General features: G+C 39.5%; 1 protein-coding gene across 1 annotated transcript in view; it reads left to right on the top strand.

The window, feature by feature from the left end:
• The first annotated feature begins 315 nt into the window (after window positions 1-315).
• The window catches only part of nsmfa (NMDA receptor synaptonuclear signaling and neuronal migration factor a), a 48,519-nt gene continuing 22,540 nt past the window's right edge, over window positions 316-26,294 (top strand). Inside the window, 7 exon segments of the mRNA XM_048166559.1 lie at window positions 316-779; window positions 16,778-16,833; window positions 17,073-17,533; window positions 17,535-17,706; window positions 17,709-17,870; window positions 20,469-20,535; window positions 20,842-20,847. Coding sequence (XP_048022516.1) covers window positions 709-779; window positions 16,778-16,833; window positions 17,073-17,533; window positions 17,535-17,706; window positions 17,709-17,870; window positions 20,469-20,535; window positions 20,842-20,847 — 995 coding nt within the window. The 5' untranslated portion in view covers window positions 316-708.

Raw genomic sequence — 26,294 nt, 5'->3', positions numbered from 1 at the left:
AATTGGATAGGTCAATGGGCTATTTCTACCTGATTTGGTGTAACGTAATGCAATAATATTATTGAATAAGGTTTTTTTTTTGACTGTATAGACAATCTAGATTCAAGCACATGAGGTTGTATGACATAGATAGATAGATAGATAGATAGATAGATAGATAGATAGAAATATTGTTCCATAGATAAACATTATGCACACTAAGTATTGCACCATTATTGAACTATACAATGCCATTAAAGCATTATGACTCTGGTAATGAGAAGTGCGGTATTTATGCATGTGTTCCGGTCACTCCAGCTCATTCTGTACCTGGCATTACCGCTGAACGAGTGGGTGGAATTGGGGGAGTGGTCGCTCCATATATGGTCCCACTGGGTTTCCTGTTTGGACCTTCACACACTACCATAAACACTCTTCGTTCAAGCCATCATGTCTTTCTCATCTCAATGAAGAGAGAGGGAGAGAGGAGGGGAGGGACCTGCTCGTGCGTGTGTTTTTTCTTCAACTAGTTGACACTAGCGAGAGGAGACGGCAGCATCCTCTGTCCCGCATCACCTTCAAATTTTGCGTTATGTCATAAACAGTCCTTCATGTGAGGACCCGCATTCTAAAAGCAACCTGTCCCATCCTTTTTTCCTCACGCGTTTTCTTCAATGCTTTGACATCTGGAATGTGCTGTTTTCTTGCAAGCGTTGTTTCCATGCCAGCATGGGAACTGCAGTATCCAAAAGGAAGAATCTGAGAAATGATGCGATTTCTTCGGTGGCAGCCAAAGTTAGGTGAGTGTCTGCTTTTATCAACTCGTTTTGGGTCATTCACTGCATGAAGCCCATCAGCTCTGCATTCGTACGTGTGGCTTCAGAGCTCTGCGCGCGCTGCCACTGAAGTTACAAAACGGGGATCTTAACTCTCATTCATGTGCGAAAAGAAAGGTCAGTCGTGATATTTTGTGGCGCAGACGGGTCATTTTGAAGATAGATGTTACGAATACGTGTGTATTTGTTGTAAGTTACCATTATGTTTATCTGTAGCGTGTGAATATTCAATGATAATTCACCTGAAATGCCAGTTCTGTCATTATTTACTTTCCCTCAGACCTGTATGACTGTATTTCTCGGCCGGGAAACATCTCTAGGCTATGCGTTTTATATGCAAAGGCTGGTGACTGAAGATGTCAAGCCTGATGAAAACATCATGATAAAAGTATCATAAAAGTCGTCTAGAGCAATAAGATACCGATTGTGTGAAGGGAAGTAAATCTTAATTTATTTATTTATATATATATTTAATCAGAGTACATGACAGAATTCGGAACATCCTATTCGGGAAAGATTCGTTTGTGTCGAATCTTTTCATTGAATCATATGGCTCTCAAGTGTACATCTCGCTGATTAGTTATCAGGCGAATATTTATAGTGACTTTTTTTTTTCTTTTTAATAGTATTTTGATAATACTATTGTGGTGCTTTTCCATCCTTGACATGTTCAGTCACAAATACAGAAAAAAAAATCTTCAAAAGTTTTTTTTTTTTTTTGTTTGTTTTGGGTGAACTATCCCTTTAAGTAAAGGGTCCCACAACTTAATTAATATATTTATTCATGAATTCATTTTATTATTTACTCTTAAAGGGATAGTTCACCCGAAAATAAATTCTGTCATCATTTACTCACCCTCAAGACCTGTATAAATTTCTTTGTTCTGTTGAACACAAAGGAAATGGGAAACTGAACCGTTCTGGGGCATCATTGACTTCCATAGTATTTTTTCCTATTATGGAAGTTAATGGTGCCCCAAAGCAGCCTGGTTACAAACTTTCTTCAAAATATCTTCCTTTGTGTTCAGCAGAACAAAGAAATGTATACAAGTTTGGAACATCTTGAGGGTGAGTAAATGATTTTTTACATTTTCATTTTTGGGTGAACTATCCCTTTAACTGTAACAAAACCTGCTACACCCAGAGTAAACTGTTTATTTCCTAAATGAACTCTAATAATTATGAATAGATGTGAGAATGCTGTTGCAAAATCCATTTTAATCTTCCAAATGTCTGCTTGACCAGCTGTTTTGTTGGTCTAGTCAATGCTAATGATTTGTATAGACCATGTTGGACCAGCTAATAGCTTAAGATGGATTTTCCAGCAGGGCTTCCTAAAAAGTCATCTTCTCATCTGTCTCAAATGTAGATCAAAGCATTGACAGCGTCCTTCACCGCTTACAACAGGCAAGTGTGTACGAGACTGACTCGATCTGTCAATCATCCGTGACTGACTTGTGCTGCGCCTGGTGTTTCTGTGTCACAGTGAATTATATTGTCATAGGAAAACTGATACACAGTTACAATAACCAAGAGAATGATATAGTCACCACAAGCATTAAATCAACAAGTTACTTTAAGACATAGCAGCATGTTTTCATTATTATTCATGAAAAATTCATATTGATTGATCACTATTCTTGCCTATATTCTTACATAACTAGTCTCTGTTTAGCTCTCATGTGTATCACGTCTGTCATAATTCATAAGATGGCAGGTGGTTCACCTTCTCACCCTAATGTCTGGGCCTGGTGCCTCAGGGATGCTGTGAGTCACTGCATCCATAATGTTCACATACAGAATGGATTGTGATTGTTGCATTCGAACAGATAAACTCTGGCACTGTCATTCCTTGTAGATAGAGGTCATTAAAATGACCTTGTCGACTAAAGCCTGCTGTAGACAACGTACAACATTCAGACACTGATTGATGTGATAAATGGGATGGCATTCCTTTACTTCGCTGCGTTTATGTGTGTGTGTCATAAGCCTGAACGAGTGGCTGTTCAGTATGCAGGGCAGGTATATCTGTGCAAACGGCTTTGCATGCTGAGTAGAAATGACCGATGTATCAGAGAACGATAGACAGCATCCCAAGCAGACACAACATGTTAACGGCATGAATAGATAGAGTTTTGAGTAATCCAATATTAACAATATTCATTTTAATGCACGAGTAATCTACATGCTGTATGCTGAACATACAATTTTTTTTGATTAATTATGATCAATTAATTGGTGAAAGACTGTAGTTGATTAGTTCTAGGCCAGTGGTTCTCAACCAGAGGGCCCGGGACCCACTAGGGGGCCTCAGCACACTTCTAAGGGGGCCGCAAGATGACAAAATAATTTTAAATAAGACAAAACTTGGTTTAAAATAAGTTAAAACCGCTAACAATCAAAGTCTAAGCTGAAATCACATTTCTTATTTTAATTAGTTCTCTTAACAACTGCCATTTTTATTTACAGTATGAAGGTTCTCATGATCTTGGACAACCTGGATATACCGAACGGGGGAATTTTAAAAGTGTGTTTTCTAGACCTGGGAAAATCTTGGGAATTAATACAATCAAAAGTCATTTAATTTTTAAATCATGACTGTATAAGCATATAAACAAATGTATACATTTTGTCAAGCTCTATAATATTTTATCAGGTAGAAATTGTTTGTAGTATGGAGCACTGCACGTGACATACGGAAATATATATATATTGTGGCCATTATTTACTAATTCGTCCCCCTGTTTTAGTAAGATTGTGGCCATGAATTAAGAATTAGTTCCCACAACTTAATTTGTTTGCATTGTACTAATTTGTTCCCTTGTTTTGATTTAACTAAAACAATGGAACAAATTATTACAATGTGGCCATGATTAGTAAAACGAGGGAACGAATTTTTATATTGTGCACACATTTTGGTAAAATAATGGAAACAAATGATTATATTGTGTGCAAAATTGACTTAAAACAAGGGAATGAATTAGTAAAACGTGCTAACATATTTGTTAAGTCATCGGAACGAATTGTTAATGTGTGGCCATGATATACATATTTTTTCCTGCATGTCATGTGTGGGGCTCCATATTAAGTGAGTAAAAATATTTTTGATACCCCCCCCCCCTTTTATTTCATGTATGTAGTACATGCAATAAAAAAAAAAGAAAGTGTAAACCATTCAAAAATGAGCAGCTGGGGGCTTCAAATGTTGTCTGTTAATAGAGGGTCTTGGTGTCAAACAAAAAAGTTGAGAGCCACTGCTCTAGGGTTTGTCTCTATCAAAATAAAGGGGCCATAGAACTGCTTTGAATGAAAATCAAAGCGTAATCAGACCGTGTTTAGACTTCAGATGTGGAACCTGTGCCCTGCTGGAAGAAACCGTTCATTTGCAAAGGAATTAGTCACTGGCCTGGGGCAGTTGTTACTGTTATTATAGGCTGTAAATTATAGTGATTCTGAGCAAAGAAAGAGGTGTTGTGCTGTAGAGTAATTGTCAGGCGAAGCCAAATTTAAATCACTGTCACTGTAGGATTAGATGTCTGTCAGAGAAATAGCTTTTATGTTGTAAGCTAGTCATTCTCAACACAGACTGGAATAACATGCACGCTTTGTGCTGACTTACTATTGAACATCCTTTTCAGCCCCTGGATTCGTCATTGTCCGGGTGACTATTGCTCGTTGTGAAGGCAGTCTCTGGTAATCTGCTTTTTCTCCAGACACTGGGTCATGACCACTGAGCTGTTCAAAATCTGTAAGTGGACAATGGTCTGTGAGTACGCACAGGATCAATAGCCCCCCGGCCCACTCTGACACGCTAAAGGACAGGAAGTACTCCTGCTCTCAAAATGCACTACTCTAAAATTCTTCTCAGCTTGGCCACATCATGCATTTATAGTGGTTTTCTCTGGCTTACTCAGGTTTGAACTAATGGCCCTAGTTGTGTAGCAATAAATATTTTTTTCTGCTCAAGATCACTTCATATGGCTTATGTAATGGGTTCTTCCTGTGGGTCTTTAATTCATTTATTCATTTTTTTTACTTTGTCTGAGTCATTTTTAGGCTGAATGCTTTCAGGGCCAGTGGGTCAGCGGAGCCTGGTCTGTACAGTGTTTGTATGCTACTCATGAGTGATCTGCAGAGTTCCACTTGATGCTCATCCACTCTGATTTATGAGCTGAGAGGCTGAGTCATTGGCTATCATGCCGTCTCATCTCGAAAAATACATGCATATTTCTATTTTGTGAATCTTAGTTTTAGTTAAGGTTTGAATTTGTCTTTTTTATACGTTCAAAAAATGCCACAACATGCAGAGATCAAGTTGTTATTCCTTTGGTGTTTATAGTGTGTGACCGAATCAAGATGGAAAATAGGGATATCAGAATTAGATGAAGATGTTATTAAGGGATAAGCAGTCAGACGTGTCTCAAAATCTTTGCCAAACTGAATTTTGTGTAGTGGTTGAGCATTCAGTGAGATGTAATGCTATTATGAGTTTGGATGATTGACCCACTGCAGTGTGGTGTGAACTTTTTAAAACATCCACACTGTAAAAGCCAGTTTACACCGCACGACAGATGGCATGGCAACAGACACTTTGTTGGGTTTTGTCAGATCAGTGTGTTACCTCTGTCGGCATCTGTCGAACCTTGATTTCAATGATTGAACATGTTGAATCGGTGCTTGTCGGGTCTCGTCTTAGACAGAAAAAAAGGCTATTCGGTTTTCAAAAGAAACACAATGAGAAATGTTGCATTTGACCTCTTTGACAGCCTTGAGGCTGCTGTCAGTTGTAGCTTTGTAAGTCCAATGCAGCATAATCACTGTGACACTTAAAACAGACATAGAAATTCAACCTTTTAAAGAAAGCATCCCAGATATTCTCACATGCCTGCAGTATCTGAAGGTTTTTTTTAAGCCTAGTCTGAGATATTGAGTGGGAAGTGGGGCTCTTTTCAGTGTGTTTTTGGTCAGCACACTGCAGGCTGATGAGATCTGACTCATTGATCTTTGGGCCTCGGATAAATCTGCCAAATGCTGGCATTTCAGATGTACTTATAGTTTCCCAGCAAAGATCTAGAGCCGTAACCCTGTTGTCACCCTCCTTTCAGCATATTAAAAATAGCTTGTATATTCATATTAAATATCAAAGCAGGGAATTTATAAAGATTTTCATATATAGCTTTAGGGATTTTTTTTGTGGCACCAGCCAAATGAGACATTGGAGCGACATTTAAATCATTTTTAAACCCTGCTGAAACACCAGTCTAGACCAGCTAATTTGGATCAGCTAGTGAACATCAAGTTATTAGCATAAGGTATGTTATGAACATGCTGATTTTGGCTAGACACCCATCATAGCTACCCTGGTCAAGCTGGTCTGCTTTCAACAATAACATGCTTAACCAAAAAAGACATTTTTAATTTTTCATGTGACAGTTCATGACAATCAAGTTAAAAACAAGTTTTTAAAAAAAAAGTTGTAGTCTATAAAGGTTATGTTAACAGCTAACCAATATATCAGACAGTATTTGGCAATTTTGATATTACCAAGTGTGGGTATCTGCAGGTTGGAGTAACGGAGTAATGGGCGTGACGAAAGGTTGAGGCGTGTTGAAAGGTCTTTACAATTCAAGTGTGGGTATCTACAGGTTGGAGTAATGGAGTAATGGGCGTGATGAAAGGTTGGGGCGTGTCGAAAGGTCTTTACAATTCAAGTGTGGGTATCTGCAGGTTGGAGTAACGGAGTAATGGGCGTGACGAAAGTTTGGGGCGTGTCGAAAGGTCTTTACAATTCAAGTGTGGGTATCTGCAGGTTGGAGTAACGGAGTAATGGCCGTGACGAAAGGATGGGGCGTGTCGAAAGGTCTTTACAATTCAAGTGTGGGTATCTACAGGTTGGAGTAATGGAGTAATGGGCGTGATGAAAGGTTGGGGCGTGTCGAAAGGTCTTTACAATTCAAGTGTGGGTATCTACAGGTTGGAGTAATGGAGTAATGGAGTAATGGGCGTGATGAAAGGTTGGGGCGTGTCGAAAGGTCTTTACAATTCAAGTGTGGGTATCTGCAGGTTGGAGTAACGGAGTAATGGGCGTGATGAAAGGTTGGGGCGTGTCGAAAGGTCTTTACAATTCAAGTGTGGGTATCTGCAGGTTGGAGTAACGGAGTAATGGCCGTGACGAAAGGATGGGGCGTGTCGAAAGGTCTTTACAATTCAAGTGTGGGTATCTACAGGTTGGAGTAATGGAGTAATGGGCGTGTCGAAAGGTCTTTACAATTCAAGTGTGGGTATCTACAGGTTGGAGTAATGGAGTAATGGGCGTGTCGAAAGGTCTTTACAATTCAAGTGTGGGTATCTGCAGGTTGGAGTAACGGAGTAATGGGCTTAACGAAAGGTTGGGGCGTGACGGAAAGGTCTTTACAATTCAAGTGTGGGTATCTACAGGTTGGAGTAACGGAGTAATGGGCCGTTGACGAAAGGTTGGGGCGTGTCGAAAGGTCTTTACAATTCAAGTGTGGGTATCTACAGGTTGGAGTAATGGAGTAATGGGCGTGATGAAAGGTTGGGGCGTGTCGAAAGGTCTTTACAATTCAAGTGTGGGTATCTACAGGTTGGAGTAATGGGTAATGGGCATGATGAAAGGTTAGGGCGTGTCGAAAGGTTTTACAATTCAAGGGGGTATCGCAGGTGGAGTAACGGAGTAATGGGCGTGATGAAAGGTTGGGGCTTCGAAAGGTCTTTACAATTCAAGTGTGGGTATCTGCAGGTTGGAGTAACGGAGTAATGGGCGTGATGAAAGGTTGGTGCGTGTCAAAAGGTCTTTACAATTCAAGTGTGGGTATCTGCAGGTTGGAGTAACGGAGTAATGGGTAATGGGCGTGATGAAAGGTTGGGGCGTGTCGAAAGGTCTTTACAATTCAAGTGTGGGTATCTGCAGGTTGGAGTAACGGAGTAATGGGCGTGTCGAAAGGTCTTTACAATTCAAGTGTGGGTATCTGCAGGTTGGAGTAATGGGCGTGACGAAAGGTTGGGACGTGTCGAAAGGTCTTTACAATTCAAGTGTGGGTATCTGCAGGTTGGAGTAACGGAGTAATGGGCGTGATGAAAGGTTGGTGCGTGTCGAAAGGTCTTTACAATTCAAGTGTGGGTATCTGCAGGTTGGAGTAACGGAGTAATGGGCGTGTCGAAAGGTCTTTACAATTCAAGTGTGGGTATCTGCAGGTTGGAGTAATGGGCGTGACGAAAGGTTGGGGCGTGTCAAAAGGTCTTTACAATTCAAGTGTGGGTATCTGCAGGTTGGAGTAATGGAGTAATGGAGTAATGGGCGTGATGAAAGGTTGGGGCGTGTCGAAAGGTCTTTACAATTCAAGTGTGGGTATCTGCAGGTTGGAGTAACGGAGTAATGGGCGTGTCGAAAGGTGAAAGGTCTTTACAATTCAAGTGTGGGTATCTGCAGGTTGGAGTAACGGAGTAATGGGCGTGTCGAAAGGTCTACAATTCAAGTGTGGGTATCTGCAGGTTGGAGTAACGGAGTAATGGGCGTGACGAAAGTTTGGGGCGTGACGAAAGGTCAAAAGGTCTTTACAATTCAAGTGTGGGTATCTGCAGGTTGGAGTAACGGAGTAATGGGCGTGACGAAAGGTTGGGGCGTGTCGAAAGGTCTTTACAATTCAAGTGTGGGTATCTACAGTGGAGTAAAGGAGTATGGGCTGATGAAAGGTTGGGGCGTGTCGAAAGGTTTTACAATTCAAGGTGGGTATCTGCAGGTTGGAGTAACGGAGTAATGGGCGTGTCGAAAGGTCTTTACAATTCAAGTGTGGGTATCTGCAGGTTGGAGTAATGGAGTAATGGGCGTGATGAAAGGTTGGGGCGTGTCGAAAGGTCTTTACAATTAAAGTGTGGGTATCTGCAGGTTGGAGTAACGGAGTAATGGGCGTTGACGAAAGGTTGGGGCGTGTCGAAAGGTCTTTACAATTCAAGTGTGGGTATCTGCAGGTTGGAGTAACGGAGTAATGGGCGTGATGAAAGGTTGGTGCGTGTCGGAAAAGGTCTTTACAATTCAAGTGTGGGTATCTGCAGGTTGGAGTAACGGAGTAATGGGCGTGATGAAAGGTTGGTGCGTGTCGAAAGGTCTTTACAATTCAAGTGTGGGTATCTGCAGGTTGGAGTAATGGAGTAATGGAGTAATGGGCGTGATGAAAGGTTGGGGCGTGTCGAAAGGTCTTTACAATTCAAGTGTGGGTATCTGCAGGTTGGAGTAACGGAGTAATGGGCGTGATGAAAGGTCGGGGCGTGTCGAAAGGTCTTTACAATTCAAGTGTGGGTATCTGCAGGTTGGAGTAACGGAGTAATGGGCGTGATGAAAGGTTGGGCGTGGATAAAGGTCTTTATCATTGGTCACGAAAGCTGTCTGTCAGGGTATGGGGTTGGTTTAGGGGTAAGTTTCTGTTGTAGCAATTCACCTTTCGATATGCCTCCTTTCGGCACACCTATTACTCCGACCTGCAGCTATCCCTGTCTCTTACAATTGGTCGCTAAAGCTGCCTGTTAGGATGTGGGGTTAATTTCTGTTGAAGCATTGTGTATATTACGACCCATTACGACCTGCAACTATCCCTGTCACAAAATTTCTTATTTTGTGTTTCACAGAAAAAATAACAGCGTACGGATTTGGAACGACATGAGGGTGAGTAAATAATGACAGATTTTTTGTTTGTGGTTGAACTATTCCTTTTTTCAGTAGGTAAAACTTAACTTATCCAATTTATTCCAAATGCCAGAAGAATAAATCCTAGATAATACCTCCCACTATGCAAAACCATTAAATCGTCTGCCTTACAGCTTTAACATTATTAATTGTACATCTTTTTGAGGAGACTTCACTTCTTATATACATTAAGTCATTTGGTACATGCTGCATCTCCCCCTTCACTTCCTGCTCTATTTATTATCTAGTAGCGGAGATGAGACCGTGTCCTGTAATTAGTCTGACCGTTTGAGATAATGCAGTTCTCAGGATGACTCTGACACTCTGCGATTACGCCTTTGACATTGTTGTCTCTGCTGTTATGCAAGAGAGAGAGAAGAGGGTAGAGCGAGAGTTGAAGAGAGGGTACGCTCTGGGCGAAGGAGGGTTCCAGGCATCATTAAGCCCGGCTCTCAAACCGTGGAAGAGGGAGGAGGGTGACATTTTAATCTGTGGTCTGTGCTGAAGCTCAGGTCCCATATGCACCGCAAACATGCACTACAAGAACATGCCATTAGCCGTGCTGACATTTTTACTAGCTCAGAATATAAGAAAATGTTTCAAGAAACAAGTCAGAGGAATCAGCAATGCTTGATTGTTCAGTTGTCCCCAAGCTCATATTAAATGCATGTTATCCACTCACCTTATAATAGTTCTCAAGGACCTGCCAGAATTAAATGCATTAGGATCTCTGGGGAAAATGCCAGTGAAGTGTTTGCCATGGAGAAGTGTCTTAAAAAGAAGATGTGGCAGTCTAGACAATCAGTTTACCGAAATCATTTTATATTTAATTATAATATATTGGAAAAAGCAATCTGTTAGCTTTCATCTCAATGGGAGTTGGTTGACGTGGATAATTTGAAACCTGCACGCTCAATTCTGAACAACTGTTGTTAAATGCCATAAATGCCATGTGATTAATTTAAACTATGTTGCATTTTGTGTAAACAAAAATGCAATCACATGGCATTTATGGCATTTAACATCACTTGTACAGTAGTTTACTGCATTATGATGGCGCTGTGTTTGAGAATGTCTTTGAGTGTGAATTTTCTAGTGTGTGTATATGTTTCATGCATGAATGCCTGCTGTGTGGAAATGTGTGAGTACAGTGTCATGGATTTTGTTCCCTCCTACTGTGCCCATGCTTTTATGTGCTGCTTTTGTAGAGTAACACTGTTAAAAGAAAGAGCACTGCTCTAAAGGATCCTGTTGTACCAAACCTTTATGACTTACTTTCTTTTTTTGGCATAGAATGAAAGTACTTTGGGTTAAATGTTGTTTTGAACCCCAATGACTTTAATTTTATAGACAAAAACAGGTTTGGAATGTATGAAAAGAAAAATACTGTAGAATACTGTTCAAAAGTTTTGGTCGGTACGATTTTTAAATATTTTTAAAGAAGTTTCTTATGTTTACTAAGGCATTTAATTAGTCAAATATATAGTAAAAATATTTTTGTAATGTATTATTAAAATTTAAAATAACTGTTTTCTATTTGAATATTTTTAATGTCATTTATTCCAGTGATGGCAAAGCTGAATTTTCAGCATGCATTTCTCTAGTCGTCAGTGTCACATGATCCTTCAGAAATCATTATATTATGCTGATTTGGTGCTCAAGAATTGTGCTGTCTAATATTTTTGTGGAAACCGTGATACATTTATTTAATAATTATTTGATAAATAGTTTCAAACAGCATTTGTTTAAAATGAAATTTAATGTGAATGTCTTCACAGATGTTTTCACCCCCTCCCTTCTAAAAATCATTTTTGCAGTGAAAAAAAGGAGATATATTAGAGTAATGAGAATCTATATGGAATTGCTATTGAGAGTAATGAGAATTACAGACATCTGGATGCATTACAGTAATGTATTTTGTTAAACCTGGTTTTATTAATCATGGTTTTTTAATTGGTTAAAAGAAGGTTGCATTTCTGGCACTGGAAATGGCTCTTCTGCCATATTGAATTTCACCAGTTTCCTGCATCTTCTCTGACTGCATTTCATATGCTTTCATGTTTAATGTTTGTCTCAGATCTCCTTCTTTTTTTTTCTACCTTGTTTCTCCAACCCCTTGTACTCACACGATGCATTCCTACTCTCCAGCTTCAAAAAACACACACACATTTACATCGTTTTTCCTCTTCTTGTTCACCTTCACTCTTTTTCAGTCACATGTCTGGAAGCATGCTGACTTCCTTTTATTATTTCATCTTCACTTAGTGGCTCCTCTTTTTTTCTCTCTTTTTTTCTCTTTCTTACTTTACCCATTACCCATTTTCTTCCCCTCCCTCTTTTTTGCTCCCCTTCCTTCCTTCTTATCTTCCTGTATTTCTTCTGATATTTTATTAATATGATAATTCCCTCAGCTTGGGATGTCAAGCTGATGTTAATCAAAGACCTAACAGAAAAAAGAAGCAGTGTAAAAATGTAGTGCGCAAGAACAGATATTATTTTAATGTTATTTTTATTATATATATATATATATATATATATATATATATATATATATATATATATATATATATATATATATATATATATATATAGTAAAGTAACCTATTACTTTTAAATTTACAACTAAATATCTGAGTTACTTTTTCAAATAAAATAAGTAATGTGAGTTACTTTGTTTTCCCATTTATTGACTGACACTCCTGTCACCATGTTGAGAGAAATTGGGAGCGCAGAGGTGTTGTGTGAACATGATGCTTATTCTAGACAAATTCTAGACTAAATGTAATAATATTTCACAATATTACTGAGTATTTTTAATTAAATAAATGTGAGCATATATTTACTCATTTACTTCTCCTGTGTCCTATTCTTCTGTATTCCAGAATGGCAGCACAGCTGAAAGGCTTGTTTGTTTGAGCTGCGCCCTCTACAGTACAGGCGTGAATTTACATTTTCTTCAGCCTGAGGCTTATTCATTTCACTTTTGAAAGGGCCTTTACATTTGCCAAAAATATAACTTTTTGTTGTTATAAAAACAAACAAACAAACAAACAGACCAGCCCAGATGAGAAAACGTAATGCATTTTTTTTTCATAAAAAGTAACTAAGTACCGCAATTAGTTACTTTTTTAAGGGAGTAATGCAATATTGTAATATGTTACTTTTAAAAGTAACTTTCCCCAAAACTGGTTAGGATGCTGCCTAAGTAGTAAGTGGCCTATGTAGGCACTACGCTCGTTATAGGTTTCAAAAAAGAGCCGTACTATAATGATATGCATCTAAAGCAAGTTGAAAGCAGGGGCATTTGTTATAACAGAAGCACTATTTATACACCTTCAGGTAAAGTATCATCTGCCCTTGCTCGTTTCTGCATCCCCCCACTCTTCAGGTCAAGTATGTAGCTCTTCAGACTGAACTGGCACTCCAATTAACCCTCTCACATTGGAGGATGCTTGTTACGGAATGGGTGAGAATGACCCGGTTCAACACAACCTGTTAATGGTGAAACTGAATAATTTAAAGTGCTGTCACAAGTGTCATGTTGTTGTATGTTACGTCAGGAAAGCTGAGGGCGACTGCAATACACCAGGGATTCCTGTGGAATGATTCCAGGGCGTGTGACAGCTTCTGTGGAGGAGGTTGCAATATTGAGATCGGAGTGGGTTTTCCATGCGTGGGGAATGTATGTAATTACATGTGGGCCGTATATTGTGCAGAACAGGTTCATTAGATACATTAAAGGTATGAATGCATGTGCTGGTGACTGCAAATATTTGTCTGTGTGGCGAAAACGGGTTCAGCCGCAGCGTATTAAGGACTCATCTGTCATGTCTCCTACAAGACTGAATCAGCTTCCCGAGAAGCAATGACTCACTCTGAGATTTACACAGTCGCGAGTGCCAAAGCCACCGTATGCGAAACAGAATAAGCTGTTGTTCATTTATTATCAAGGCGTCAATATGTGCTTATGAAAAGTGAACCTCCGAAGTCTCTTTGGTTGTACTGGCCTCATTATTTATTAAAATCTTAATCGGCTGTTCTGATTGGTTAAATCATTTCCCATGATTCTCAGTTGGTGTTATCGATTGTTACTGATGAAACCCCCTCAGGCCCAAACTAATTAGTGTTTCTCTTTCTGTCTCTTTGAATTCCTGTTGTTTACAATGGACCAGTGGTGACAAATATTTCCTGTGGGAAGCGTCATGATGTTCATTTTGCAGTTTTTATCCGACTTCTCGCTCACTCTGTCTCTGACACTCTCTTTATAGCCGCCTGCGAATTAAGTGTCAAATTAGTGCTTACTTTGATGCTGCGGTATGAATGAGGTTTTGAACATCTCTTGAGGTTATCAAGCTGATAATTTGCATCACTGTTATGAGTCTGTAATTCGAACCAATCCAAGCTGTTTTCATATTCTAATGGGGATCATTTCCATTATATTTAATAAAAACACATGCAGACCTGGGTAGTTATGACATGCAGTGTGACATGCTATACTAATTTTAAACAATTTTAGTTTTATTATTCTTATGGCCTCAATACTGTAAAAAGTGATTAAAAATGGTAAAAGTAATGCTGACCAGTCATGTTTTTGTTTTTTTTCAATTTCACTTTTCTCAGTTGTCATGCTAATGGTAGCATTTATAATGAATAGCAACTATCAAATACTATAAAATCGATCTTTCTTTTTGTCTTTGTCTTTTCTGTTGTGCCTTTCTCATTAATCTTTTTCCGTCTTCATTTCATATTTCTATTTGTCTCCATGTCTCTGTTTGTCCCTTTTTCACCCTTAAATCCATCATTCTCCCACATCCTTCCTCTTGGACTGGAAAGATAAAAAAACTCTACATCTGAATCTGTGGGTGGCACTGAAATACAAAGCAACCAATTACATTTACACAGAGCGTGTGTCTCTGTTCTTCCTCCTCCTCCTCCTCTCTCTTTCTCCCTTCCTCTCCTCCACTCTTGTTTTCCCACCTTTCTTTCTGCCACATGCCCTCTTTTTCAGTCACATGCGTTTCCACATGCCTGCCCCTCATTTCAGCCTTCACACTGCAGAAGCCGAGCCACATTCTCAAGTTTGAGGAGTCCAGCTTTCAAACCTCCCGACGCAGACAGCTGCCGCATGCAGAGCATTACTCATATCCCTGTGAAAGCCCTTTATATCCAAGGCTGGTGTCAGCTTAGCAGGTGACATTAAGAGGCTAAGAGTAGTCCGCACTGTGCCTGTCATTTCTCAAATTGAAAAAGAAGCGAGAGAAACTGACAGCCGGGTCCGGAAGCAGGAGGAGTTATGATACATAAGGAACCGTCATCCATCTAGACTTTATCTAAAAGGGCTTTCACATAAAACTGTGTATTTAAAGGGGGCCATATCATCAGTAATCTAATTTACTTGATCTTTTGTACTTAAATGAGTTTAAAGTGCAGTCACATGTGAAAAGGATATTTACATATAAGTCTTAAAGGCACGGCAGCAAGTAAACTCTCATTAGTGTCAATGGTCATGAAAAACAAAATTATGATTGTTTTAAGACAAAGATTCTGACTAAAATAATAATTAAATAAAAATAAAGTGATAAATATTGTGATATAATTTTTACATGTAGGATTTGCAGCTGTATGCATGTTTTAAAGTGCAAGTTGACTTTATTGCTTGCTTGTATGCTTTGAAGTTCTTTCATAAAAGGCATCACGATGGGCTCAATTCATTTAAATAGGATTTATGTAATGAAAGGATTGCAGTAAATGTTAAATATGATCAGCTGCTGACAGGGTCAATGGCTTATGGTGTGCTGGATTACACTGTGTGATGCTTCAGTGGTTTTGTAGCCCGATGGCTAAGCTGATTTTGGAGAAAATCTTGGAATTCTGCAGAATGGATTTCATATGGTGAAATCTGCTAAATAGAGATGAGAGTACTAGACTTTTCTACTTTTTTTATTATTATTATTATTTTTTTTTCAAATGTGTATTTCTACCTATACATTATCATATGAGCTATCAGTCAGTAATGATACTATTTAAAAGGTTAGTTCACCCAAAACTGAAAATTCTGTCATTTATTACTCACCCTCATGTTGTTCCACACCCGTAAGACCTTCGTTCATTTTTTGAACACAAATTAAGATATTTTTGATAACATCCGATGGCTCAGTGAGGCCTGCATTGCCAGCAAGATAATTAACACTTTCAAATGCCCAGAAAGCTACTAAAGACATATTTAAAACAGGTCATGTAACTACAGTGGTTCAACCTTAATGTTATGAAGCGACGAGAATACTTTTTGTGCGCCAAAAAAACAAAATAACGACTTTATTCAACAATATCTAGTGATGGGCGATTTCAAAACACTGCTTCATGAAGCTTCGAAGCTTAACAAATCTTTTGTTTCGAATCAGTGGTTCAGAGCGTGTATTAAACTGCCAAAGTCACGCTCCCCAGTGGTGAACCATTGAAATTTCGAAACGTTTCCAAACACTTATGACGTAACAAAGCCTTGTTTACTGAAATAACGTGACTTTGGCAGTTTGATACGTGCGCCGAGCTTCATGAAGCGGTGTTTTGAAATCGCCCATCACTAGATATTGTTGAACAAAGTCGCTATTTTGTTTTTTTGGTGAACAAAAAGTATTCTCGTCGCTTCGTAACATTAAGGTTGAACCACTGTAGTCACATGAACTGTTTTAAATATGTCTTTAGTAGCTTTCAGGGCGCTGAAAGTGTTAATTATCTTGCTGGCAATGGAGGCCTCACTGAGCCATCGGATTTTATCAAAAATATCTTAATTTGTGTTCCGAAGATGAACGAAGGTCTTCAGGTTTTAGACAGTTCACCCAAAAAGGAAAATTCTGTCATCATTTACTCACCCTCATGTCATGTTGTTCCAAACCTGTATGAGTTTCTTTCTTCTGTTGAACACAAAAGAAGATATTTTAAAGAATGTTGGTAATCAAACAGTTGACGGTAGCCAATGACTTCCATAGTAGGAAAAAAATACTCAAAATAAAAGTAGAAAATTAATAGAAAATAAAAGTACTCAAAACTGTTCGGTCTGAATTAGTGAGTTCATTTGTTGAAAGATTCATCAGACTGATTTAATCCTGTACTTCATTTTGGAGTCTTTTTGGACGATTCATTAATAGAACCGAGTCATTTGCTCATGACTTCACAGCATGTCGTGCCTAACACCATCCTTCAGCTGTGACTGTATTCACAATCTGGACCTGCCAATGACCAATGCGTGTGTGTTTCTTTGCAGAGCAGCTCGTGCATTTGGAGAGTACCTTCATACCCATCCTGAGAACCACGGATCAGGTCAGATATCTCCATTCCTCTTTCTTTCTGCGGTTTCTCTTTGCTCTTCTTTTTTTCTGGTCCATTTAGAGCCTGTGATGTTCTCAGACTCCAGGCGTGTTCATGTTTCATGAGAAACTGTGCCACTTCTTAATGTAGCGTGTGTTGCCTCATCTGTCTTTTTCTCTGTGCATCTCTTGCTGTTTCTCACTTGTTCCTCTTTCTTTCTCTCGGCATCTGTCCTAATGTTTGATTTGAAGATCACTTACTGTCTGACACCCTCGTTGGCCACGACTCTGATTCCCCAGACAGCCTGTGTGCTCAGAACAACAACTTTCACAGCTGCATCGCCGTCAGCGCCGACCCCAGCTTGATTAACCCCGCCGTGGGCCTCCTGGAACCACCACCTCCGACGACTTCCTCCAAGAGCCGGCTGTCCCTAGAGCGCAGCTTCTCAGCAGAGGAGGACCAGCAGAAGTGTGTGGAGTGCGCCCTGCAGCCTGCTCGGGTCTATACCATCACTGGAGAGAGCGGCATGCTGGGAACCAGCCGGGGAAGCAAGGAGAACCTGGAGCTCGAGGTCTTGAAAGGGGGACGTGAGGCGTGTCATGCCCAGCCCTCTACGTCCTCCAACTCGTCTTCTCCGACTCAGCACCACCGCCACCATGGAAGCGGAAGCGGAAGTGGGAGCGGGAGCGGCAACCACCATCACGGCAACCATCCATCATGGTAACCACCATCATGGCAACATCAGTGGAGGCGGAAATGGCGGAACCAACCCCCAGCAGCACATCTCTAGTGCTGGAACGTCGCACCATCAGCACGGGGCACACCACCACCATCTTTCCCAGCCTCTGCAGAGCTCAGTCAGCGCGCACAACATTCGCGGCTGGGGGGAGGAAAGGAATGTGGCCTGGCGTGTGAGTCCTGCTCTGGGGCTCCATCACGCAGCCAGGGCTCCCTGGACCTGGAAAGCAGCACCCGAGAGGCAGGCAAGCAGCGCCGGCCACCACTAGAGCGGATGTGCAGTGTGGACCGCATGACTGGGCTGGAGCGAGGTGAGAGGGGGAGAGCGGCAAGAGAGAGAAAGAGAGAGAGGTTCTGGCCGAGGGGAAGGGGTGGGGATCAGCCAACAATGGTGGGCGTCGATGTGTTCGATGTGCCGTGGTCTGTATTTTTCCCGCTCTCCTGTGTCTCTCTCTTCTCTCCTGTGTGTCTCTTTTGTGCTCTCTCCCTCTGTGGAGTGGACTATGTGTGTGTTGTTGCTGGTGAATCTGCACACAGTGGCCCCAAAAAGTATTTGGACGCTAAACTACACTTAAATGAATGTTTGAATGCAGGGTTTTAGAAATACAGAGGTCCCAAAATTGAGCTTGATGGGGGGTTCGGGGGCATGCTACCTACATTTTAAGACGTTTGAAGGCCAAAAAATTGGATAACAATAGCTTTAAAACCATGTTAGTGGGCAGTAATATAAATTATTTGTCAATACCTGCTCTTCCTCTCTCATCTCCATCACCTTCTGTCCTTCTTTTGTCTCTCAGTTTCCCTCATCTTTCCCTGTGTCTCTTCCCTTCCCAAAGCTGAGCTTTGATTGAATATTTTCACCCGTGTCAGTGAAGAAATTAAACATTGGGTCAACTGATATTCATATGTTTTATGAATCATTTTCTTAGACAATGGAAAGCTAGGTAACTGTTTATCAAATATCTAACGCCTAATGTGATGAAAATGGCTTTGTTACCTTACTTGTCTCGTCACATTGACAGTTACTAATTAAATTACATAAATCATGCAAATTATATTTCTGTCATGACAGACATTGCTGTGATTATGTAAGACATGCTGCTGCTGCACATATAACGTACATTAAATAAACCCGTAGCAGATCTATTCAGGTGGAGCTGGGGAAGGTGGAGGGTTTCTGAAAGCGAGCTGCAGACTGCTAACAGCGAACAATGCCACGTATTTGAATGTTGAGCAGCAAGCTCATTGGCCACTGATACCACAGCAGCCAATCAGCTGCGCTATGTAGGTAATGATATGATCGCTACCAAATGAGTTTAGAACCTTACCTAAATGACTTAAGAATCAGCCTGTGCCATCTAGAGTTTCATGCCAGAACTTTGTATATTTTAAATTCAAAATGGCGAAATTACAAGTTTGCATTCCTGATTATTTCTGTCGGTTGTTTAACATTTCAATCGTAAAAAAAGCTGTCAAATATTAAATGTTTTAGCTATACTTGCATCTTATCTCACACTTTATGACTGTTAACTGAATCATTGTGCTGGAATTTGCACTCAGCACTGCAGCTTCTGTTAACATAAAGCCCGTCTAATTTGATTTGATTGGTCATCTCAAACATTTTGACATTGACGAGCGCTATTTGATCACTGTGGCATCTTAGATGAGAAGGTCGGTAATCGTGACGTTGTGCAGTATCCTTGCACCACTAAAGTAGAGTTAATATTAGGCAATTATTTCACATCCTTTATTATATACACCCCGGAAAACTACTTAAGTATTAAAGGGTTAGTTCACCCAAAAATTAAAATAATGTCATTTATTACTCACCCTCATGTCGTTCTACACCCATAAGGCCTTCGTTCATCTTCGGAACACAAATTAAGATATTTTTGATGAAATCTGATGGCTCGGTGAGGCCTCTATTGCCAGCAATGTCACCGAACCTCTCAAGATCCAGAAAGGTACTAAAAACATATTTAAAACAGTTCATGTGACTACAGTGGTTCTACCTTAATATTATAAAGCAATGCGAATTAAAAAAAAAAAAAAAGACAAAAAAAAATTTGAGTCAGTGATTCAGATCACATATCAAACTGCTGAAATCACGTGACTTTGATGCTCTGAACAACTGATTCGAAACAAAAGATTTGTAAAGATTGGAATCTTCATGAAGCAGTGTTTTGAAATCAGCCATCACTAGATATTGTTGAAAAGTCGTTTTTTTTTTTTTGTGCACAAAATGTATTCTCGTCGCTTTATAATATTAAGGTAGAACCACTGAACTCACAAGAACTGTTTTAAATATGTTTTGAGTAGCTTTCTGGATCTTGAGAGATTCGGTGACATTGCTGGCAATAGAGGCCTCACTGAGCCATCGGATTTCATCAACAATATCTTAATTTGTGTTCTGAAGATGAACAAAGGTCTTACGTATGTAGAACGACATGAGGGTGAGTTATAAATGACATTATTTTCATTTTTGGGTGAACTAACCCTTTAAGTACAGCCATTGTAATTCTTAAATACTGTGTTATGGAATCGCTTACTAACTTTGAGCAAAGTTAGAACCTTTCGGCATCAAGTTAAGCAGGTAGTTTTCCAGTAGTCTTAGAATCAGCAGATAGACATATCTCTAACATAAACAGTTTTTTGCTTTTATTATAAAATAGCAATAGTAATAGAAATATAAATATAGTAAAAATAGCCAACAATAGTAATTTGGGTGCTAATTTGCTTTGATATTGTGTAGTGCAGTGAAATTCCTACATTCCTACTGAGTGTGGCTTACACATCCAAAAACTTTTTGGGGCCACTGTATATGTTTGTTCAGTTTGACACAATTCATACATTCAGATGCATCATTTCAACCATACTAATGTGGTCCCTATATGTCTGTTTCTAACCAGACGATAACAGTTGGTTCCCTAAAGAGAACATGTTCAGCTTTCAGACTGCTACCACGACCATGCAGGCGTGAGTACTCACTTCATCTCTCTCTCACACACACACACACACACACACACACACACACACACACACACACACACACACACACACACAGAGTGAAGTTTGAAGCCTATATTGACCTCAAGTACAGATGGCACAACAGGTTTCTCGCTACTAACACACATTCATTTAGTGACATTTACTGTCAAACTGACTCAGAGAGCCGACAAGAACACGATGACCACACACACTTTCTTCAAATGTGGTTGTTATCTAAGCATTCTGTCTGTCTTTCTCTCTCCTTTTTGTCTGCCTTGCCTCTCTGCTCTACAGGATTTCGTGAGTATCCCTTTTGTACCCTTTAAATGTCACAAAATGACAGCGTGTGATGTCAAACGCTAGCTTCTGCACCACGGCCCACCCCGCCATCCCTCCAGTCCAACCACTTCAGCTTTATTTACAATATTCAGTGTTTGAAATAAATGAAAAGAAGTGAGGGAGAAAAATAATATGCTGTCTCAGATGTTTCTATCTGGACAGGATTAGATTTTTCTAAGGATCTCTGAGGTGTTTTTTTCTGTTATTGGTTTGTAGTTTCACATTGTGTGAGAAAAACACAAACCTGTTTAAAATTACACATTAACGTCTATGAAACAAACATTTATTGAATCTTCTCAGGGTCACTGGTCTCATTCAAATAGGGCTTTTGTGTTTGAAATTACAGAGGAAACTGTCATTTCACCACCATTATGATGATGAAACTGAAGTAAAATGATTTTTTACCTTGATGCATAAAAGAATCACATTGTGCTTGGTTTGAAAACCTGAGGGAAAGATTGATGATGATGCTTTAGTGGTGTGTAATGCAGCAATGCGTTTTAGCTTAGAGAAACATTTGATAGGCTGGTCTGGAAAATTCTGATTACCTCAGCCAGAGACAGAGATGTAGTTGTCTTGGATGGTTCAGAAATGCTGACAGATGCTGATGCCGATCATCTTTTGACTTGAGTTGATAATCTAGAAATGTTAAGTACCACAATTTGGTATGGTATTTTGAGCATGTTGGATTGCAGGTGTGTAAAATTTCTGTAGCACTTTATTTTACAGTCCTGTTTCTCATGTATATACTATGTAATTATTGTAGTAATGACTCTAACTGGGTAATAACTAGGTACCCTGAACCTACCCCTAAACCTTAACTTAACACATGTTGTTACCTTACACTACTCAGTACTAAGTACACTGTAAGTACACTCACTGTAAAATAAAGCAACCGAAATTTCTTTTTTAAGCTTTTATTTATTTATTTAAAGCTGCAGTCTGTAACTGTTTTTGGTTAAAAATGATCCAAAATCAATTATTGCGCAAGTCCCGAACACTGCAGGTGGCGGATCATTTAAAGGCTCTTTTACAGCAGCTGTAATAATTAAGCTTGTCATTTTGATGGCTGATTGTAATCAAGAATGGTAAAGACGACCATCATCATCGACAACTGGTGAATCACCAATAGTAAAAAAGACTTCGGACTTCGAAGTGGCTATCAGCAAAAAAGGGAATGTGACCAGACCCGTGTGAAAACAAGAATAAAAATATCGTCAGGGCTTTTGAAAGGTGGCGTGAACTGTGTTTTTAAGGGGTTTAAAATGGATGCAGAGATTGCTTTTTTCTGCTGGACAGGTAAGACATTTTAATGGTTCGTTGTGTAAATAATGCTACTTAGATAACGCTAATACACACTAAATACACGTAATCTCGCAATGCTGATGTTAACATTAACAATTTGAGAACAAAGTATAACAATAATAATATTAATTTGATTTAATCACCATTAGAGTTTATTGTAGAATTTTAGATATTTTTTAGATATTTTTTTCAGTTGGTCAGAACAAAATGGCAGACATGTTACTTATTTGTTCAGATTACATTTTCCGGTGAAACTTATTATTATGGTTGTACTTCCAAGACGTAGTATCTGTTATTCTGAAGTACAATCAGTCCCTCCAGATTTTGCGATCGCCTGATTTCATGCATAATCAGCCAAAGTCCGCATATTTATGCGGGGGTCGCATTTTTTCAAATACGCCGCACTTTCGCCGCATAAATTGCCGATTTCAGCAAGCAAAATATATGCGGGGCTGGCATGATTTCATAAAAGTCACATATATCTTAGCAGAAAGTTGAAAAATGTTGCGTTTACTTCACACTAGTAAAGCGCCATTATTTTCCCCCTATTGCCATGGGAACCTTGTGAAGTGACGTAATTACGCGACGTGAACATCATCTGCAAACCATGAAACCATGATGAAGCACACAAATCATTCTCATTTGCCAATAAAAATAAGTGCAAAAGACCGCGCGAAGCAGTTTCCCGGTGTGTTACATGACAATATTTTGCACTCCGTGCAACTGCGTGTTGACGCTGGAAAACCACTTTCACTTTGCCACCGCCAAGGATGGTTAAAGCAGCAGCGGAAGCAGGCAGGAAGAGGCACACATTTTTAAAATATTTTATTTATTCAATTTTATAGAAGTTGTTGGATATTCATAATAATACGTTTATTTTATATAGCGCCTTTCTACAAACTCATATTCCTTTTGTAAAGCTACAGAAACTCAATGTTTTGTAAGTTTGAGCCATGTGTTAATTAAGTTCTGAAATAAAACAGAATGAGAACTTAAATATTCTGTGATTTAGTATGCTTGCTTATCATAGGAAGTAATAGGAAATTACTCTTTACATTAAAGTAGTAGCCTAGTGAGAACAGGGTGTTGGGGGAATCACCTTTTATTTTTTTTCTGTTTTTCATCAAATCACAGTTTTTGCAAGTTCCCGCAATTTCATTGCATAAAATTGCAAAAATATCCAGCATATTCCATCGCATTTTTTAAGAAAACGTGCCGCAAAATCAAGCATTTTAGCCCGCAACAATCACAAAAAAATTCCGCGTTTTTCTGGAGGGACTGTACAATATCCACACCAGTGCTTTGACTGACAGCCTACATTCCTCGAAACATTAGTTTTATCCACGCTGAGGAGCCGTGCCTATGCACAACCCATGTAAAATGATAATTCCGCAACTAACTGCAATTGCAGGTTTCAAACAAAGATGGCGACAAAGAGGCAAAACTTACAGACTGCAGCTTTAAATTGTAATTACTTAATTACTTCCTTTATTTAATTTTAAGGAGAAATTGAGTCTCAGGATTGGATTTTAATCCGTAGGTGATGCAGTTGGTTATGTTATCAGGAAGGTCAAGATATTCTCTTATCAATGCAAAACAACACATCAACAATAAAGAAACTATTTTTTTTATTTCCTGCGCAAGCCTGTTTTGGCAAGAGCCCCATTCATTTATACTACTAATCCAGTTCAGGGCTCTGCTCGTGTCTGAAGTGAACCTTTATTTGCCCAGAAGGAGCTCTTCCTGCTTAACCCCAGGCTAACACTGCCCCTTCATGAGCATGGCTCTAACCTCTAACCGCACTCAAGTGAGCTTGCCCTCTCTGCCATTAAAGTTGTGTCACCTCCTGGCAGGGTTTTCCGGAGTCTAGCAGAGAAAAAGAGGAGAAAGAGTGAGGTGGAGTCAATCGGCGTCATCCAGAGGTACTTTGTTGCAGGCCTGTCATTTATCGCTGCCTTTATTCCTGTCAGACAGAGAAAGAGCTTTGGCAGTACAGCCATCCATTCATCCATCCATCTCTCTTTTATTCTTTGGCAAGGACCAGCTTAAGTAGTTTACTTAATTATATTCCGTGCAGTTGGGTTGAGATTCCATGTCTCATCTCCACGGTTACAGCAAACCTTAACATTGCTTTTTGTTTCGCAGTCACAAACCAACTTTCTTTTTGTTGACTGAACAATGCAAGTTGAAAGAAAAATGCAATTGCGTGTAACCTCAACAAATTGGAAAATGACCAAACCGATGTAAACATGACCACAAGAGATATTATAGACATTCCCAACAACACTAAACAATGTCACTAATGTTCAGATTAATTGCTTTTTTTTTTTTAGAGTGATAATTGATGTTTGGGGTTTAAGAAATAACTAAATATATTTTTTAAAATCTGTGCTTATCAAATTACACCATAGTACACCATAGTTGTATCAGCATTTGATTGAATCAGTAAGCAGTAATCCTAATTTGGCTCGTTAGCTGATTTTCAGCAAATCGGTTCTGACTACTGGATGAGCATTACGTCACCTAATTAATATTCATGAGTCGTACTGATAAGAGTTATAATCCCCTCCACACGCATATTTTATCATTTCTAAGCCTCTGAAAAGCCACAGGGGAAAAAAAGGAAAAAGGGCAGCGTATATTGCATAATAGTCTGATATTTCATAAAGCATATTGATCTGATCTATTAGCATATTCTTCATATAATCAATAAAGTTGTTTTTTTTTTTAATACATAGATTGTTTGGCCTTTGTTTTTTAGCCAGTATGTTTCATTCATAGTCCTCTCTAAGGAACAGGGATAATTGAAACAGGACCAGATGGTCACAGCAGCGCAGTAACAGATGATTCAGGAGTGTATTGTTGGACAGGGGTGGCGTGATGCGTCTCTGGAAAGTCAACCCTATGAGACTGATGATACACTGCAATCATGCATTCAGGAGAAGGAGGGAAGGACAGAGAGATAATAAAAGAGAGAGATGAAAGGAGGAGAGTGAGAATCTGAATGAGTGGAAGACGACAAGGCAAGCAGACAATTACGTAATCGGAGTTGCTCTTGTTTGTGGGGACGAATGGGAGCTGGAGAGGTCATATTGCACAGCAGTCTCTGGAGCAGCCAGCCAGATGTCTCCCACAATGCACAGCTGCTGTAGGGGAAAGACAATATGGTATGGAAAAACACCTGAGTAATTGCTGAAAGCTGAGGTGACCTGAAATAACACATAGTCCGACCCTACTGACCTTCCACTTAAAGGGGTCGTTCACCTGAAATAGAAATTTGTCATTAATAACCTTAAGTCCTCATGTGGTTCGAAACCTGTATGACTTTCTTCCGTAGAACATAAATAAAGATACTTTGCGAATGTCCAAGCTGCTCTTTTTCATACTATAAAAGTGAATGGAGACTGGAGCTGTCGAGCTCCAAAACAGGCATGGAAAGCACTAAAAAGTTAACTCATACAGTTTTCTCACTATATTTCGATTCTTTAAATATATTTTACACCAGAGGACAACTTTATATGATGCTTTTATGGTGCTTTTCATGATTTTTGAAGTGCAAACGCTCCAGTCACCATTCACTTTCATTATAGAGTATGTGGAAGAGCATCCAAGATAATGATAATATAATAAATCCTTACCCTTCTGTGATCCACAAAATAACAAGTGGTGCTCACTGCAGATCCAAATGATGGGTGGAGTTATGTGTAGCGATAGGGTTATTAGGGTTTGGTTGGACCATCTAGCTCCACCCATTACATCCAGGTAGGATGCTCTGCAGTGAGCAGCCTCTCCAAAATAAAGCAAGCCATATGGGTTTGGAACAACTTGAGGGTAAGGAAATGATGACAGAATTTTCATTTTTGGTGAAATATTACTTTAAAAAAGGAAAGGGGCATGATTGAGGAAATAGAATTATTTAACAGCCTAAGAGAGGTGGTGATGAAATTAAAGAGCTAATAGAGGAGCAGTGATTGCAGACATGGGACATAGGGAGTGAGAGAATGAAAAGAGACAATGGAAAAGAAAGGCTCTGACTCATCCTCAGCTGCGGGGGTGAAGGAGGTTTCTCTCTCTCTCTCTCTCTCTCTCTAATGCACGTGGGT

This window comes from Megalobrama amblycephala, linkage group LG18 (genome assembly GCF_018812025.1).
Source record: "Megalobrama amblycephala isolate DHTTF-2021 linkage group LG18, ASM1881202v1, whole genome shotgun sequence".
Taxonomy (NCBI): Eukaryota; Metazoa; Chordata; class Actinopteri; order Cypriniformes; family Xenocyprididae; genus Megalobrama; species Megalobrama amblycephala.
This window is presented reverse-complemented; position numbering and strand designations above follow the sequence as displayed.